At 49.8% G+C, this 17,340-nt stretch overlaps 1 protein-coding gene across 1 annotated transcript in view; it reads left to right on the top strand.

The window, feature by feature from the left end:
- FANCM (FA complementation group M) overlaps nucleotides 1-17,340 on the top strand; it is a 63,017-nt gene that overhangs the window by 26,639 nt on the left and 19,038 nt on the right. Inside the window, 5 exon segments of the mRNA XM_088533794.1 lie at nucleotides 3,943-4,127; nucleotides 4,739-4,945; nucleotides 9,026-9,260; nucleotides 13,276-13,433; nucleotides 14,075-14,227. Coding sequence (XP_088389920.1) covers nucleotides 3,943-4,127; nucleotides 4,739-4,945; nucleotides 9,026-9,260; nucleotides 13,276-13,433; nucleotides 14,075-14,227 — 938 coding nt within the window.

Here is a 17,340-nt window from a genome sequence, read left to right as displayed (position 1 = left end):
GTGCTGTGCGTGAGGATGAGGATGGGCCAAGGGCCCAGCAGCTGAGCCCCAGGAAGAGCCTTTGCCCAGCGCAGAGACCTCCTCAACCTTGGGGGCTCTCTGGGGATGATGTGGCTCCTTAGTCCTCGCTCGACTTGGGAGTTGCTGTACATAAGGTGTGTGGATCCAGGTGAATGTTGCATCAAATTGATTATTACCATGTAATACACTGGATAGAGTTTCAGTGTGAATTAACTTTCCTGCTCCTGATTATTCATAAGGAATGAGAACTACTGTGTGATACAGTATAGAAATTCCGGCGTGAATCCTTGAGGGAGGCGGCTTCTACTATGGCAAACTAGGAAGGAGGTTTTGTTTTGCTGCTTTTGCTTCTAAAACAACCAATAGGTTTGGACTGCTACATAAAATGTTTCTTACTATCAGTAATACATGGATATTTGTGCTTATCTGAAATGAAAAATATTTTTATGTAAAAAGGCCTTAAAAGAATCTTTCGAGTGTTTCATTTTGACATTTAGCTTTAAGATGCTTCCAGATATTTTATATATCTTGATTATTACAGCAGTTAGATTATGCTAGAGTTTTTGTCATCAAAGCATGGATTTTTCTTTTAATCTGCTGTATAAAGATATGTAATTCTTCTAGTATTTTGTTTAACCTGATACTAAAATAACTGAATGAAGATGGGTAGAATTAAGCTCATGGGTTTGAGCATGGAAAAATTGTTAAGTCTTGTGCTGCTGGTATTTTTTATTTCATACAATTTTTGTCATTTCTATATGCATATAGGAATGGGAAACATATAATTAAAATTCTCTGTGAAGCTACAAGTTAATTCCCTTCCTCCCACACATATAAGTAATTGCTTTTTAGTGATGCTGGCAAATACATTTGTTTTGCCACCACTACCAATATTCCAGCTTTCCTGTATGATAGCTGGTTTTAATATTACATACACTTCCTTCTCTGTTTTCAAATGAATGGAGACTGTATGGATGAGTTCCTGATGCACAGCCAGCTCCTAGGAGTGACAACCTCTCAAGCCTCAGACTGGAATTAAAAACCCTTTTTTACATTCTCCTTTCTCATCCCTTTTTTGTCTGGGCCAAAGGGAGTAGGAAGCAGTTTCCTCGCACCAGTTCTCTAGATCCATATAGTTAAATTTGAAACAAGGACGAGCAGCTGATCGTGAAGTCTGTGCCTATAATGCAAGGTCAGAAAACACTTCAACATTCAATCTAATCGCAAAGTTTTGCTTTTCCAAACCCAATGTATTGGGCAATGGACAGAAATACAGTGTCATCTTATTTATTTGGCTTGTCATTCATTGTGTCACAGCATCTTTGATAATATCTGTGCAGCAGCCGCAGAGCTGCTCCTCCACCCCGGCTCCCGGTTCCTTGCGAGTAATCCCGAAGCCCCCGCGCGCAGGCGGCTGCGCCCGAGCGTGTTCCTGGGCTGAGCGCGAACACACCCGTGTCCTCCTTTCGCCCTCCTCCAGACAGGGCTTTGGCTCAAGCCCGTCGATAAAAACCTGAGTGCTTATTAAAATTCCAAACTTAATTGCACGGATCTTTGCTCCCTCAGAAGGCTCTGGAACAAAACCCTAGACAGGCTGCCCAGAGAGGCCGTGGAGGCTCCTTCTCTGGAGATCTCCAACCCGCCTGGATGCCGCCCTGTGCTCTGGGTGTCCCTGCTGGAGCAGGGGCTGGACTGGATGATCCCTAGAGGTCCCTGCCGACCTCAATGCCGGCCCCTCGCGCCGCGCTCGCCGCCGTGGCGCCCTGCGCTCGGCAGCAGCTCAGGGCAGCGCTGCGGGACCAGGGCTTTGGAAGCGGTGGCTTCCCGGCTACTCTGCCGCACCTGCATCGCTTCCCAGGTTCGTCATGGGCTGCGAGTGCCTTGAGCTTTCCACGGCTGCTTTCAGGTGAGGTCAAGGAGGAAAGGGCAGCCCTACAAGACCTTTCACAGTACAAAAGCAGATGCTACTGAACGTTATGGCTATTCAAGTGATGAGGATATGCTCAACACCATTATTCCATATATCCATATCTATTTTTTTAACATGAAGCTGGTGGCAGAAAATAAAATGAACTCAGGTAAGTAGAATGCATCCAACCTGCGCTTATTCTAGAGTATACGGCCTATCCGTCTGCTCAGCACGGCAAATTATGGAGAACGCAGGATAGCAGCGTTGTAACTCCCCGGTTCCCGGGTGAGAACCGTGCTCATCCGCGCTGTTTGTTTCAAGGCCTTGCTTGACCCGTGCCTGCAGTGTCACCAGCCGTTGGAACCGCGGAGCAGCTCCCGCAGGCGGCCAGCGCGCCGGGACGCCTCCGGCAGCCCCCTTGGTTGGCAGCCCCCTTGGCTGGAGCGTTGTCCCGAGGCAGCGGGTGTCCTAATCCCCCAGGGACTTCAGGGTTTCCTGAGGAAGAAATGGGGAAGATGCTTAGTTGCAGCTTGTCTCTTTGAGGCAGTAAAGATGGCTTGAGCTGCTCAAAGCATTTCTGTGCATCTCCTTGCAGAATGAAAGGGGAGACTGGGAGTTTTGTTAGCTGGTCAGAGTTGTATATGGTGTATGTGTCTATATGTGTGTGTGTATGTATGTATTTAAATCATACTTGGACTTTAACTCCAGGAAACACCTCGCTACCGCAGCTGTAGGCGTAGCGTGTGACTGTGGTCAACACCAAGGGCCTGTTCTTCATGTATTCAGGAAAACAGCTTTTTGTAGAGTCAGACTTGAGAAAACGGATTCTTTGTCCAAATTTTCTTTCACTGTTGAAGAGGTAAAGGTCTTTTTTGGAGAAGTGTGTAGTGAGGGAGCTCTTTATCTCCTGAACTCTGTTTGATTCCTCCTGGTGCTAAGTCTGAGTAGGCCGTGAGGCTGTGCAGTAGTTGATGATACCCTCCTGGGCCTGGAAACCACCGGGGGCTTTAGGAATTGGTAGGCGTCTTGTTAAAATCTTTTAAAGCTAATGTCCTGTTTTTTTTTTTGTGAAATTTTATTTTCCTTGTGGTGTTTGGCTGATAGCTGAATGCCTGAGCGGGAAATAACTGCTGTTTGAAGAGATGTTAAGGAAATAGCTGCATTTTTGCCCACTTGCAACATGTGGCTGTGACTAATGCTGCTGTCCAGATAAACCATCTGCAGGCTAGAGAGGCACAGTATTTCGCTTTCTCAGCTGCTTTAAATGTCCTGCTATCTGCAGCTTCAGGGTGAATCAGTCCACAGTTGTTTTTCTTTGAGGCAGAAGTTATTTTCACTGTGAAAATGAGTAACACAAAGAACGGTGATGACAGATCTTTGAGATGGAAGAGATCCCGGTGGATTTGGGTAGATAAAGGAGATTTTGGACGTTTCTTTTTCTGCTGTCGTGACGACCCTAAATTGTAGAAGTGGAGGTGACTTTGCAGCTAATCCCAGACTGCTGATGCCGCTCTGCTCCCGCAGACCCACAACAGCCGTCCATGGACACAGCCGCACACTGACAACCGCCGAGGTGCCTCGGGGCACGGGGGTAGCAGCTTTAAAAATCACATTAGCATCTCCTTGGAAGCAGCTGTTTAAGCTTTACTTCAAGACACTTATTTGCAAACTTGAGCTTTCCAGAGCAATGTTAATAATGAACCTCAGAGAAATTCTCCGCACAGCTGGTGCAAATGTGCCAAACTGAACACTGCTGGTTGCAGGGAGGAGCCGGTGTCTTGGAGCATCTTCTGAGAGCAGGGAGGTTTGTCTCCTCAGCCTGAGACGTTCCTGACTGTTAATATCAACTACTGATACTTTGGATTGACCTATTTAGATTTTGTTTTAATACATTTTTTAAAGTTTTTGTAAGTGAGTATATTTGGACAAAATCTCCCAGCCCTGGAGCCGGATGAGAGCTGTGAATTTGTAACCTAGGGGATGACCTTTCCTTGCATTATTTATTTAAACAGATCAAAGCACACCTGAAAACGAATCGGTGGATACCAGGGTAATGATCTTCTCATCGTTTCGAGACAGCGTGCAAGAAATCGCGGAGATGCTCTCGCGGCTCTGTCCCGTTGTCCGAGTCATGACCTTCGTGGGCCATTCCACAGGGAAGAGCACCAGAGGCTTCACCCAGAAGGAGCAGCTTGAGGTAGAGGGATGGGATTTGTTACAGGAAATGGTGTTTGAGAGAGTGTTCGTTGTGTAAGCGATTGCATGAGTTGTTGATACAGGTCTATGGCAGACACACAACCTTGGAGTATCAGTCGTGAATTCCTGGGTAATGCAATGGCTCCTGGAGTATTTGAGATTATACTCGCTGAGCCAAATATATAAATGCAAGTATTTTATACAATTACAATACTAGGCAATGCTGAATTTTACGCATTTTAAAATGTTGAAAAATATTTGCTTGTTGAAAGACGTTTGCTTAGGGGATTTTTTGTTGTAAATGCAGAAGCGATATCCTTAAATTTTGATGTAATAACGCTTTTTAAACAGAAGTACTTAATTGTAAAGCTGAGAACATAAATTTTGAACTCAGAATAAGGTATGCTTTCTCTTTAAGAAAAGAATTGGATGCTGATAAAATTCACGTGTTGTATTTTGATCATCAGTTCTGAATGCAGTAGTTGACAAACTTGGAAAAACTGACTGCACATTCGTAACCGTAAAATGCAGTTCAGTTTTTCAGCTTCTGAGCACTGCTACACGTGTGTGAGCTCGCTAACGTGTTGGATGTCTCTGTAATCCCCCATTCAGGTGGTAAAGCGCTTCCGCGAAGGTGGCTATAACACCCTGGTCTCCACCTGCGTTGGGGAGGAAGGCTTGGACATCGGAGAGGTGGATCTCATCATCTGCTTCGACGCGCAGAAGAGCCCGATCCGCCTCGTGCAGCGCATGGGCCGCACGGGGCGCAAGCGGGAAGGCCGGATCGTGGTTATCCTGGCGGAGGGGCGGGAAGAGCGGGTGAGCGGCGTGGGGAGAGCAGGGCACGGCAGCCGCTTCCAGAGAGAGCAGGGCACGGCAGCCCCTTCCAGAGAGAGCAGGGCACTGCAGCCCCTTGCAGGGAGAGCTCTGGGGAGAGCAGGGCACGGCAGCCCCTTCCAAAGAGAGCCCTGGGGAGAGCAGGACACTGCAGCCCCTTGCAGGGAGCTCTGGGGAGAGCAGGACACTGCAGCCCCTTGCAGGGAGCTCTGGGGAGAGCAGGGCACGGCAGCCCCTTGCAGGGAGCTCTGGGGAGAGCAGGGCACTGCAGCCCCTTGCAGGGAGCTCTGGGGAGAGCAGGACACTGCAGCCCCTTGCAGGGAGAGCTCTGGGGAGAGCAGGGCACTGCAGCCCCTTGCAGGGAGAGCTCTGGGGAGAGCAGGGCACTGCAGCCCCTTGCAGGGAGCTCTGGGGAGAGCAGGGCACGGCAGCCCCTTGCAGGGAGCTCTGAGGAGAGCAGGGCACTGCAGCCCCTTGCAGGGAGCTCTGGGGAGAGCAGGGCACTGCAGCCCCTTGCAGGGAGCTCTGAGGAGAGCAGGGCACGGCAGCCCCTTGCAGGGAGCTCTGAGGAGAGCAGGGCACTGCAGCCCCTTGCAGGGAGCTCTGGGGAGAGCAGGACACTGCAGCCCCTTGCAGGGAGCTCTGAGGAGAGCAGGGCACTGCAGCCCCTTGCAGGGAGAGCTCTGGGGAGCGCAGGGCACTGCAGCCCCTTGCAGGGAGCTCTGGGGAGAGCAGGGCACTGCAGCCCCTTGCAGGGAGCTCTGGGGAGAGCAGGGCACTGCAGCCCCTTGCAGGGAGAGCTCTGAGGAGAGCAGGGCACTGCAGCCCCTTGCAGGGAGCTCTGGGGAGAGCAGGGCACTGCAGCCCCTTCCAGGGAGAGCTCTGGGGAGAGCAGGGCACTGCAGCCCCTTGCAGGGAGCTCTGGGGAGAGCAGGGCACTGCAGCCCCTTGCAGGGAGAGCTCTGGGGAGCGCAGGGCACTGCAGCCCCTTGCAGGGAGAGCTCTGGGGAGCGCAGGGCACTGCAGCCCCTTGCAGGGAGCTCTGGGGAGAGCAGGGGACTGCAGCCCCTTGCAGGGAGCTCTGAGGAGAGCAGGGCACTGCAGCCCCTTGCAGGGAGCTCTGAGGAGAGCAGGGCACTGCAGCCCCTTGCAGGGAGCTCTGGGGAGAGCAGGGCACTGCAGCCCCTTCCAGGGAGAGCTCTGGGGAGAGCAGGGCACTGCAGCCCCTTGCAGGGAGCTCTGGGGAGAGCAGGGCACTGCAGCCCCTTGCAGGGAGAGCTCTGGGGAGCGCAGGGCACTGCAGCCCCTTGCAGGGAGCTCTGGGGAGAGCAGGGGACTGCAGCCCCTTGCAGGGAGCTCTGAGGAGAGCAGGGCACTGCAGCCCCTTGCAGGGAGCTCTGAGGAGAGCAGGGCACTGCAGCCCCTTGCAGGGAGCTCTGGGGAGAGCAGGGCACTGCAGCCCCTTGCAGGGAGAGCTCTGGGGAGAGCAGGGCACTGCAGCCCCTTGCAGGGAGCTCTGAGGAGAGCAGGGCACTGCAGCCCCTTGCAGGGAGAGCTCTGGGGAGCGCAGGGCACTGCAGCCCCTTGCAGGGAGCTCTGGGGAGAGCAGGGTGTTTCCAGCCTCCTCAGGTTAGCGGGGTGTCTCCAGCCCCTTCTGGACAGCTCTGTTCCCTAGGCTTGACACCGTGGCAGCCCCGGCCTCTCTAGCAGCGTTTTAACTCTTGGGACAGGAACGCCTGCAGTATTCCCAAAATCCGCATGCTTTCTCAGCGTTAAGGTGTTTAAGCCTTCATTCTCCTTTTTTAAATAACTGAAACCGAGAGGAAGGTTTTGGGTTTTTCCTCTGTGTTGCCAGGCTGCAGAATGGCGTGTGGAGGCAGCGGAGGCCGCGGGCTGCTCTGCTGACGACACCGCGCGCTCAGACGAGCGCTTAGTCGCAGCGTCTTGCGTGTGAGGCCTGACGAGATCAGCTTAGTGGAAAGCTACTTTTGCTAAATTCCTGGAGCTCGGCGCTCGCCTCGGGGTATAGTTAGTTAATCTTCTTGGGCTGCAGGCTGCCCCTCGGGAAGCGAACGTGCTGCGGGGCCTCCGCTGCGCGGTGGGGACGAGGCCTCCTGCTCTGCAGTACGCACCAGCAGCCTTGCAGCTTCACCATCTCCTGTCCCCTCTTGGCGTGGAAGTGTCCTCGCGTGCACCTCGCTGCTCGGCACGAAATCCCCTTCTGGCCTGGGCACGCCTGGGGTTTGTGTCGCTGGCTGCGATCTTAGTTGGATCCCGTTCCATGAGGGGAAGCCTGAGATCTGTGTATGCCAAGTGTAAGCTCAGAATCCGTCCTGTTCTTTCATCTGTTCCCATTGGGATTGTGCCTCCAATTTAAACTTGTAGGTAGCAGAGGTTTAATTCCAGGTGAGGGGCTTAAAGAATCCTCCCCGGGGAAAGCAAGCTTTTTTGAAGGATCCATCGAGGTAAACACAATAAATGTGAATAGTGTCTTTAATAGACATTTTCACGTGCTACTTAGGAAGACCGGTTGCATTTAGAAGCTGCAGTCTGCAAGCGGGTATTAACATGGCCCCTTAAATCCCATGAAGTTTCCCTTTATGCAGTTGCCATGCTGTTCTCCAGCTCACTCAGAAACCCTTGACGCACAACCTCCCCCCAGGTAGAACAGTCATTTTATGTAATAGTTTGTTTTGACATCATCAAACTTTTATTGACAAAGAATATTGCCTTTTTTCTTTTTCAATATAGTTTCCTTCCAGCTCTCTTGGTAACGTGGAGGTTCTCCTGTTTCACGTAACTCGTAGCTAAGTATCAGGTGCTCTCACATTAACTCCCGTAAAGGTGCTTGAGCCCCGAGGGGAGCCGCGAGCAGAGGTTTGGATGGATGCAAATGTGAAGGCCCAGAGTCCATGGGGGAGGCCAGGGCCTCTCCAGCTTGTCAGCCCTGCTGGCACCATCTGTGGAGCAACGGGAAAAGCTTTTCCCAATGCTGGGAAGCAGGGGGTTGCGTACTGTAGAGCCCTTTGTGCCTGTGTTAGGCTCAAAACCAAAGTACCGGCCTGCGGCTGGGATGGTTTGGCGCAGCCAGCCGTTAGCCGCCCTCCCGGGTGCTCAGAGCACCTTTGTGCACCTGCCTTGCTGCAGTTTCCTAAGCCCGTCTGTGAGCAGGTCCGGGCACAGGGCACCACGGCGTGCCCGGCTCGGAGGAGCCTTCCCGGAGCAGCAGGGCGGGAAGCGCGGGCGCCTTCCCGTCTCCAAGCGCGGGCGCCTTCCCGTCTCCATCAGTGCCCGTGTTTGTGTTCCCAGGGCGAGGGGAGCGCAGCTGGAGGGCTGGCGGCGCAGGTGACAAGGGCAGTGGCCCTGTGCCTCCCTCGGCCTGGCCTCCTTTCTGAGGCTGTGGTCATCTCGCTTGCCTCACCCTGGATCCGTGGCGGATCCTGGATCCCTCCTGGCACGGGCTCTGTGTTCCGTTCTTCTCAGTGCTGTGCCAATTCTGATCTGTGTTCAGCCTATGAGTAGCTCTACATCAAGGGTTTTGTTTTGCCTGGTGTATTTTAAGGCTTTCATAGTCTATGACACACTTGCAATTTAAGGAACAGTCTTTTTTTTGTTATTTCTTTTACCACAACTGCTTTGAATGTTTTACTTAGACACAAAGATGATTATCCACATTTAATCTGATCTAGGTAATGGAAACATCAAAAAAAGCAGTTACTAGTTCTCCTTTTTTTAAGGTAGCAACTCGGGTATTTTCAGTGCGCCCCTATTTCTCTGTTTCGCCATCCCCTTTCTTCCCCGTTTTCGTTGCCGTAGGTTGGGTCGTACTGCGAGGAGCTTGCAGTGACCTGAGCGGCCTCCCTTAGAGGGGGCATGTGCTTGGGTTCCCTGCGTTTGTGTCCTATTTTGTTCTGCTTGTGTTTGTAAAAGATTTTGCAGCTTCATGCTGGAACGTGGTGCACTGCCGAGAAGCCTCCTGGGTCCTCAGGGGCGCTTTTGCTTTTGGTAAAGTTCTGCCTGGAAAACTGTTCACCAGCACCTGACTTGCTCTGTCTTTTGCAGACATATAATCAAAGCCAGTCGAACAAGAGGAGCATTCACAAAGCCATTGTGGAAAACAAAACTCTTCACTTTTACCAGCATAGCCCACGTATGATTCCAGAAGGCATAAATCCAAAGCTGCATAAGATGTTCATCACTACAGAAAAATACGAGCCAGACAATTCGAGAGCGCGCTCCAAAGAGAGGAGATCCAGCTCTCTGCAGAATAAATCTGCTCTCTTTTCCTGTGTCACTGGTAAGAGGATTATGGTGTTTCTGTAAGCACTGTGTAAGCTGCAATCTCATGTTATATTGCAGCATATCCAAGCTGCGTGCTCACCAGGCCCCGGTCTGTAGTGAAAGTGTCCTTTCTGTCACTGTAACCTTTCCGTGGGGATATTGTGCTGGCGGCTGCTTGGATTCCACCCTCTGTGCCTCGGATCACAGTTCTGTCCTAAATGTCTGTGCTTCCAAACAGATGTTTGCTTCATTTTCTCCAGTGAGTGAGGGCCAGAAACTCCACTTGCTGCTCAGTTGGAAGAGGCAAATGTTAGTGATGCCCTTGGAGGCTTCTGACAACCTGCGCTGGATGACATATTTGTCACTAAATGTTTAGTGATTATTCTGTACTGAGTCTGTTGTTTATCTGTAGCAGTTGGGCTTAGCAATTTTATTAATGCAAGGAATGGCTTCTTTCTAACTTTGCAAATGCCGGTAGTACAGAAACGCATTAAAAGTAAAGAATTATTGGGGAAGGGGGAAAAAAGGAGGAAGCAAGAGTAGTTTATGAACTGCCAGTGCTAGAGAAAAGTCTAAAAAGAGAAATTGCTTCTCAGCTGATCCCCTCATGTGACACTGGACTACTCAGTGATCTAAATATAACTTCTGTGATAGGAGGAAAAAGCTCATGTTCTGCAAATACTTGGAAATTTTCATGCTAGATTTATGCTAGTATTAAAGACCAATAGGAACTATTGTGAAGGAAGGAACTCCTTCAGTAGCTTTGTGTTTCAGTATTCGTGTAGTTAGACCTAAGGGTTAATGTTCTTAAGGGCTTCTGAGCTTAAATTTCTTGTTATCAAAATATACATCTGATCTTTTTCTGAAGATTGTCCAATGAAAGCAAAAGGCTGAGCAGAGGAAGGGGAAGCAAGCTATGAAATAATGCAGGAAAAAAAAAGCAGCTTTCCCTGTGGCTTGCTCATGTCATCTCCCATTGAGCAGGGTAGAGCTGTCGAGGAGGGAGCTTGGTGCTGCTCCGAGGCTGCTCCGTGGTGTGCAGGGTCAGCCTCGCCGGGCAGCGCCGAGGCGCTCCCGGTGCCTCCCCGCATCCCGCTCCCGGTGTCTCCCCGTGTCCTGGAGCGGGCAGCAGCGCTGGGCTCGTGCACGAGGTGCTCCCGGTGCCTCCCCGCATCCCGCTCCCGGTGTCTCCCCGTGTCCTGGAGCGGGATGCAGCGCTGGGCTCGTGCACAAGGCGCTCCTGGTGCCTCCCAGCATCCCACTCCCGGTGTCTCCCCGTGTCCTGGAGCGGGATGCAGCGCTGGGCTCGTGCACAAGGCGCTTCCAGCATCTCCCCACGTTCCAGAGCAGGAGGCAGCACTGGGCTCGTGCAAACAGGCACGCGGCCTGCGGGGAAGTAAGGGAGCAAAACCTGGAGGCAGAAACAGCATCTCAGAACGTTTCTGAACATCTGTCGCAGGAAGCTGAAATGAGAGGCAGCGAGTGCATGAGGTGGACCGTGCGCTGAGCACATCCCTGCAGAGGGAACAGCGCTTCAGAGGCTGCAGTCCCCAGTGTGACGGGTTGGAGCTCAGCTGGAGCGCGGGTGGACACGGAGGGACGCGGCTGACTGCTGTCTCGCAGGTGCTACGCGAGAGCAAATTCTTGGAACTTCTGCTCATCTTGAGCACCAGCTTTGTATGGATTCATCAAAGTCCTGTTCTTTGCTGCCTGAAGCAAGTGACAATCTGCTTCTGATGATGGCCACACTCGAGATAAATCTTGAAGAGAAAAGCCTCTATTTTATTTTTCTTGTTGCTACTGTAGTGCTCCCTGCCATGTTGGAAAATCAGTTGTGAATATGTTGTAGATGGTCTTTTTCGTTCTCTCTTATTTGCTAAAGCTGAGGGGCTTCTTAGGCAGTGTAGTAAAACGAGCATAGAAGCAAGAGGAATGGTTTTGTGTTTAAAGAACGTGACCAGGACGTGTTGCGCCCCGGGAGCCAGCAGAGCCCTGCAGCAGCCCAACACGCTGCATTCGGTGGGCTTTTTTTTTTTCTGAGAGCTGAATAAGAATTTCTGGCACTTTGCAATTAATTGTTAGCATGCAGCTTAGCTGTCCACACAACGTAATGTAAATAACTACGGCTGATCTTGGCAGTATTAATGCAACAGCCACATCTCAATAATTTCCATTCCCCAAGTGTTGAGTCTGATCACCCAAATGGAGACTTCCTGCCTTTGCTCCAGTGTTGGTTGCACTAAGCTTACCTACAAACTGAGCAGTGCTGCTGTAGATGTTCCTCTCTGCTCATTTCTGATACTTTAATACGCCTGTTTTTGAAATGTCTCTGCATCTTTCTGAAGTTTGCTTTTAGTTTTGAGAGCTCTTCATCCACACAGTGAGTTTCAGTGCTCTGAATAGTGGCTTTGTGTAAAAACAACACGCATCATAATTTGCAGAATTTATACTACTTGATTTGAATGTCAGGATCCCTGATTTAGTACAAATACCTGCCTATTTCAGTAGGCAACTTGCTCAGATTTTTGTCGAGCTGCTGTTTTGGAGGGCGCTGCAGAACTCTCCTAGTTACACATCTTTCTGCTAAGAATGAATCCTCCAATTTATAATTACTGAACATAGAAAATATAAGAGTTTCTCTGGTCCCACCAGCCACTAAATCTGAAATTGCATTTCCCTGTTTGTTGCTAGCAGGCCTGGGTCCCCGATTGTCTCCATTTTAGTTGGCTCTCGCTCGGTGACATTGTGGCCCTGCTGGGGTACGTGGCATTGGCTCCTCTGAGCAGCGCAGAGCAGCAGCGGGGAAGGCTTTGGTGTGAGAGGGCAGGAACGATAACTGATAACGTGCACCATCACCTGCCTTGAGGCAGTTTCTCGCGGTGTTTCTCGCGGAGGACATGGGGAGAGCCGCTCCGTTCCTGCTCCATCCTTGACCAGAGACAGGCTGTTCTCAGGTCTCTCTCCTTCTCTGCTACATTCTTGTGGTAGTTAGGAAATATATAACATCTCCTCGAGTTCGGTCAGAAATATTTAGCAGTAATGGTTATCTTGCACGCTCTTATTTTTTTAAACATTAGCTTTAAAATGTTTTGGCGGTCATTAGTTCTCAGCACCTTGCGGGATCTGGGTTTGAGTCCTAGCAGACGTTGTCACGCCATCGGCTCCAGCAGGTATCGTTTGAGCGGATTGAGGGATACAAACTGATTCCTCTTAAGCGGCATTAATTCGGAAGAGGGTGTTGGCTACAGGTTCATCCAAATCCTTTCTGAGGTGAATGCCAAATTAACCTAATTGTTTTTCCCCGAACTTCATATGTGCGGGCTCAGAGCAGCCGCGTTCCAGCTGCTCTTTAACGCCGGTGCTTTGGGTATTCCATGCTCTGCATCCGTGGCTGCCCGTAGGGACCTGCCGTGGTTCCCTGCCTCGAGGAGGGCGGTAGCGGTTGAGCCGGAGCCGCCGTCGGGCTGCAGGTGCCTCCGGCCCCTCTCGGGCTCTGGAGCTGCCGGGGCTCGAGCCAAGCGGCACCGGGGCCCTGTCTGCACCAGCTGCCTCCAGCACGCGGGGGGATGCATGAGAAAATACCTACGGCAGAGCAAATTGGTGGCATTGCCTGTACTTAAAGAGGTGTTTTTCATATTAAGAAAACTCTTTGAAAAATATTTGCAGTGTTCCCCAAGGCCTTTGAGAAACACATCTACAAACTTACACCATGTGTTTTCCTTGTGTCCTGATCGCTGTGCTGTTCACAGGCTGCATGGGTTTGACACATCCTTATATACCTCTGTATTTGTTTATATGAGGTCTCCCCCAAAACAATGGATTTATGGACCGATGTATCCCAGTTTATAATACATAGAGCTATGTTTTGATATTTTGTTTCTAACAGCAGATTGTATATATCTGGTTTTGGCTGTGGCAGAAAGTATGGATTTTTTTTTTTTGACTGGTACCACACAAAGTTCTCATTGTTTATTCTTTTCTTAAAGTAGAACTTATTTTCCCCAAATGTTTTCTTTCTTTTTCCCTCCTAGGCACTAAGGAAACACACAGTCATGAGAACTGGTCTCTGTCATCTGAGGAATTTGAAATATGGGACAGACTTTACAGGCTTAAAGAAAGTGATGGAGTTAAGGAGTTGAAATTGCCACAAATTCAGTTTGAAACCATAGAAAACCTGGAGGAAGCACCAGTGAGTTAAAACTAAATATAATGTTGCCTTTGATAGGAGAGCTAGAGGAAACATTAGATAACAAGATTAGCTATGAATTTGAAAGATGTCTTAAAAATGCAATTTTCAGAATTGTATATTGTTTTTTGAAGTTAAAAATTAGGAATTAAATGTCTGAAAACAGAATACTGTCCCTTTTGGGTCCCCTTTTGAGTCGCCTTTTGGGTCCCTTTTCTGTCTTTTTTTTCTTTTGAAAAGAGTAATCTCCCAGTACTCAGTTTCTATTTTGCATCCTAAATTTCATACAGAATGCTGTTTATTTATGATGGTATTTTATCCATACTTTTTAATTCCTTTGTTTATATAACTGTGATAATGTTCCAAAAAGAAAAACTCCAGTTCTGCAAGCCCTGTGCTGATCCAGAGAAATTATATCTGTTGTTTCACCATTTGAAACAACGCATCTTTGATTAAGAACCATGATCACACAAAACATTTGTTTTCATTTTAGACCAGGCTGAAGTTGTCCTGATAATGTTTACAAACTTTCCTGCATTCAGATTATTTATTGTTTATTGTTCCTGAAGTAGACATTGAACAATTGAACAAGGTGAACAATTTCTTGATTAAAATCCCCTTGCTATTTGAATTCCAAACTGCAGAAGCCTAAAGAGGAGGGAACTCGTGAACTGTCCTTGTGTGAGTGGAGGATTTGGCAGAATCGTCCTTTCCCTACCGCTATGGTTGACCACTCGGATCGTTGCTACAGTTTTATCAGCGTTATGGAAATGATAGAGCAGATGAGACACGAACAGGTAGGGTGCTCAAGCCTTGCTGTGTGCAAGCACGCATATGTATTTAATGCACACTTAGAATATTTAACAAGTAATGAGAGCTCTCCTGTCTCATCAGCTGCAACAAAGGTTAGTTATGTTTTCATTGGGCTAAGTCAAGCATTATGAAGGAGGCAATGTGCATTTAATTTTGTTTACAGAATGTCTGTCACTTGTGTTCTGTTATTATGAATCTTTCCTACAGAAATTGTTTAAAAACATGTTTTCCTAAAAAGAAAAAAAGAACACCCACAAATATTCTTATTTTAATGGATCCAAACATCAATCCTTTGCAAAAGATGTAAGATATAAGAACGAATCACACTAAAGAATAAAGTCACTAAGAGTAGTAGTAGTATTATTCCAGAGTATAATAGGAATCAAAAGCAATTTTGTATCATGTATGGGCATTAAATACATCCAATAAAAATAATGAATGTAGGTTGCTTGTTTAATATGCTTGTGTTTTGAGGATTTTTAGTTTTTTTTTTTGTATAAGCTCTAGTTAAAAACCTAATTGCCCCTAAGAATTACAGGATAAGAGGAGTGTAGTGAAACAAGAATGGACAAGAACCATTTGGGAGATGAGAATTTTATTCTCAAAACAATTTTGGGAGTTTTGTTTTGTTTATTTGTAGATAGCACCTGTACCTGATGTCTGTAGGAAAAATGCGTGTAGAAACAGGTCTGTCAGCAGCACCTGAGGACTGTGGACATTCACATTACACCGCTTTTCCTCCAGTTTAGCTCTGCATGTTCCACACACGCTGCTTTTTAGTGCGCTGAAGCTTTTCAGGTCATGAGAATCCGTTGCTAGGCTGCCAGAGTTTCCTGAATAAACGCAGGAACCGGGGAAGAGCGCAGGGCCGCTGCGGTTGTGCCCCTTGCTCGGACGGTGCGTTAACGGAGGAGCGCAGGCGGCCTCGGGAGCGCGGCCGAGCTCCTGGCGCCGGCGCAGAACGGGGCCTCTTGGGCCTCCTTGAGGACCTGCACCTGCCCGGGATGCTGGGGAGGGAGCCCTGTGAGGGGATCTTGGTACAGTATGCTGGAAGAAGCCAGGAGGAGAAAAGGGTTACAAATTTAGAAGTGATCTTCTAATCGAGGGCTTCCCTCCCTCCCACCAAATTAGGCACTCGCAGTATTGGAGAGTTGGGTTTCTGCTAGGAACGTGTGTTAGCACAGGTGGTCTGTCCAGTTCTTGTACACCTTCCAGGCTGTCATAGATGAGAAACCCATATGTGGCACCTTTAATAATTTCGATAACAAAATTGTTGATCACCAAGGAAGGCATCCGTCGTCTTCCCCCAACGCTGGCAGGAGATGAGGAGAGAGCTGTGCCGGCCGGGGCGGGAGGCGCTGGTGCAGGGCTGTGCCAGGAGCTGCTTGTGGCACAAGGTCCTTCCTGCAGGGCTTCCAGAGCGGCCCCGTGTGCACCGCGCTGCAGCGTTCCCGAGGCCGCCCACCTTCTTGGGAAAATCTTGGAAGAAATACATCAGAAAGGGAGGGATAGGTCTGTTGGCGGACGGCACATGGTGAACAGTTGATTTCAGCTGTTTGTAACTGAACATCTAAATGCCACCTACGTGTGATGCACTGCAGCTGATGTTGTCAGGGTCAGAGAGCGCAGCTGGCCCTGTGTGTCCCAGCCGCTTCTCTGCTCAGCATTTCAGTCGTTATCTGGATTGGTCTTCAGCCAGTTTTCCCTCTGCTTTTTAACCAGTCATAGGTGGAGACGCTAAATTTCTCATCAGGAGAAACGTGTAATCGGAGGCCGTTCCCATGCCTCGAGCACCCAGTGACTGCGGCACAGGAGAGGTGGCAGCGTGACACGTCGCTCCACCCTGCTGAATTCTTGCCGGTCGTTCGTACACTTAGACCACGCTGTCAAGGTTCCAGGCCATCAAAGCTCTCCCGTAGATTTCTACACAAGGATAGATGCACTGTTATTCGAATCGCCTCTGTTCTAACTTGCCTCTCTTGGTGCGTGCCCCTGCCTCTCCCCAGCACTCATCTCTGCTGCAGTTGGAGGTTGTGACTGCTAGGAGTGATCAATTTAGTTTGGGCTTCTGGAGGTCTCGGGCCAAGTCCTTTTCTCAGTGCAGGGCCAGCACAGATCAGGCTGCCCAGGGTCTTGCCAAGGCATTTTTCGGCCTCCCCTAGGATGGCAATTCTACAGCTTCGGTGGGCCCGTGTCTAGAATTTGACTACGCTCTTGGTGAAAAAAAAATCCTTCTAATATCTAATTGGAATTCCCTTGATTCTCGTTGTTTCTATTAGCTCTGGCCCTCCACTGTTCACCTGCAGGAGTTCTGGCTGCATCTTCCCTGTCCCCTCACACTGGGTAGCTGGAGATGGCAGTAAGATCCTTCTCTTCTTAAGGATGAACACGTCGTTCCCCTCACCTTCCTGCAGCGCATCCTTGTGCTCCAGCCCCAGGACAGGCTTGCGGCCTCCTCAGGGCTTGCTACGGTCTGACAAAATAGTTCTTGTGTTGGAGGGCCTAAGGTTGGATGAAGCACTTGAGATGTGGTCTCATGGTGTGGGACAGGGGAAGAGTCGCTCGTGCTGGTCCCGCTGCTGCGGCCGGGTGTGAGCAGCCTGTGCCCCAAGGGACGCTGCTGCCTCCGGTTTGGGTCCTGGGGTGTCTGCCAGCCCGCGAGGCCCCTGCCCAAGGGAGCCAGCTGCCGTCCCCGCAGTGTCATGGGCAGCCCCGCTGAGGGAGCTGTGTCCTCGTGCGGTCACCGAGGAGGACCCTGCTGCGGGACCGTGTCGGGAGCCTTGCTGGAGCCGCGGTGGGCAGCGTGCAGCGCTCCTCGCCCCAGAACCAGCTCCCTTCAGAAGAGGCAGGCCTGCATCATTGATCCCTGTGTTTTTGCACTTATTGGGACATTGTCCTGAAAACCTGAGTATTAACGGTTTGGTTTTCAGCTTACAATTTAAACCTAAAACTGGAAGAAATATAACATGTAGCATTCTAGCATGTCCAGCCCACCCGTCAGGATATTGCTCATACAAGCCCAGTGCTTTCTAAACTCCTTGGATGCAGGCGTTCTGAAAAAAAAAAGATTTTCAAGAAACCTCGTTTACAGGTGTTT

This window comes from Tinamus guttatus, unplaced genomic scaffold (genome assembly GCF_059628265.1).
Source record: "Tinamus guttatus ecotype Peru unplaced genomic scaffold, ASM5962826v1 Tinamus_guttatus_pri_ptg000522l, whole genome shotgun sequence".
Taxonomy (NCBI): Eukaryota; Metazoa; Chordata; class Aves; order Tinamiformes; family Tinamidae; genus Tinamus; species Tinamus guttatus.
Note: the sequence above shows the minus strand (reverse complement) of the source record. Positions and strands in the feature narration are given on the sequence as shown.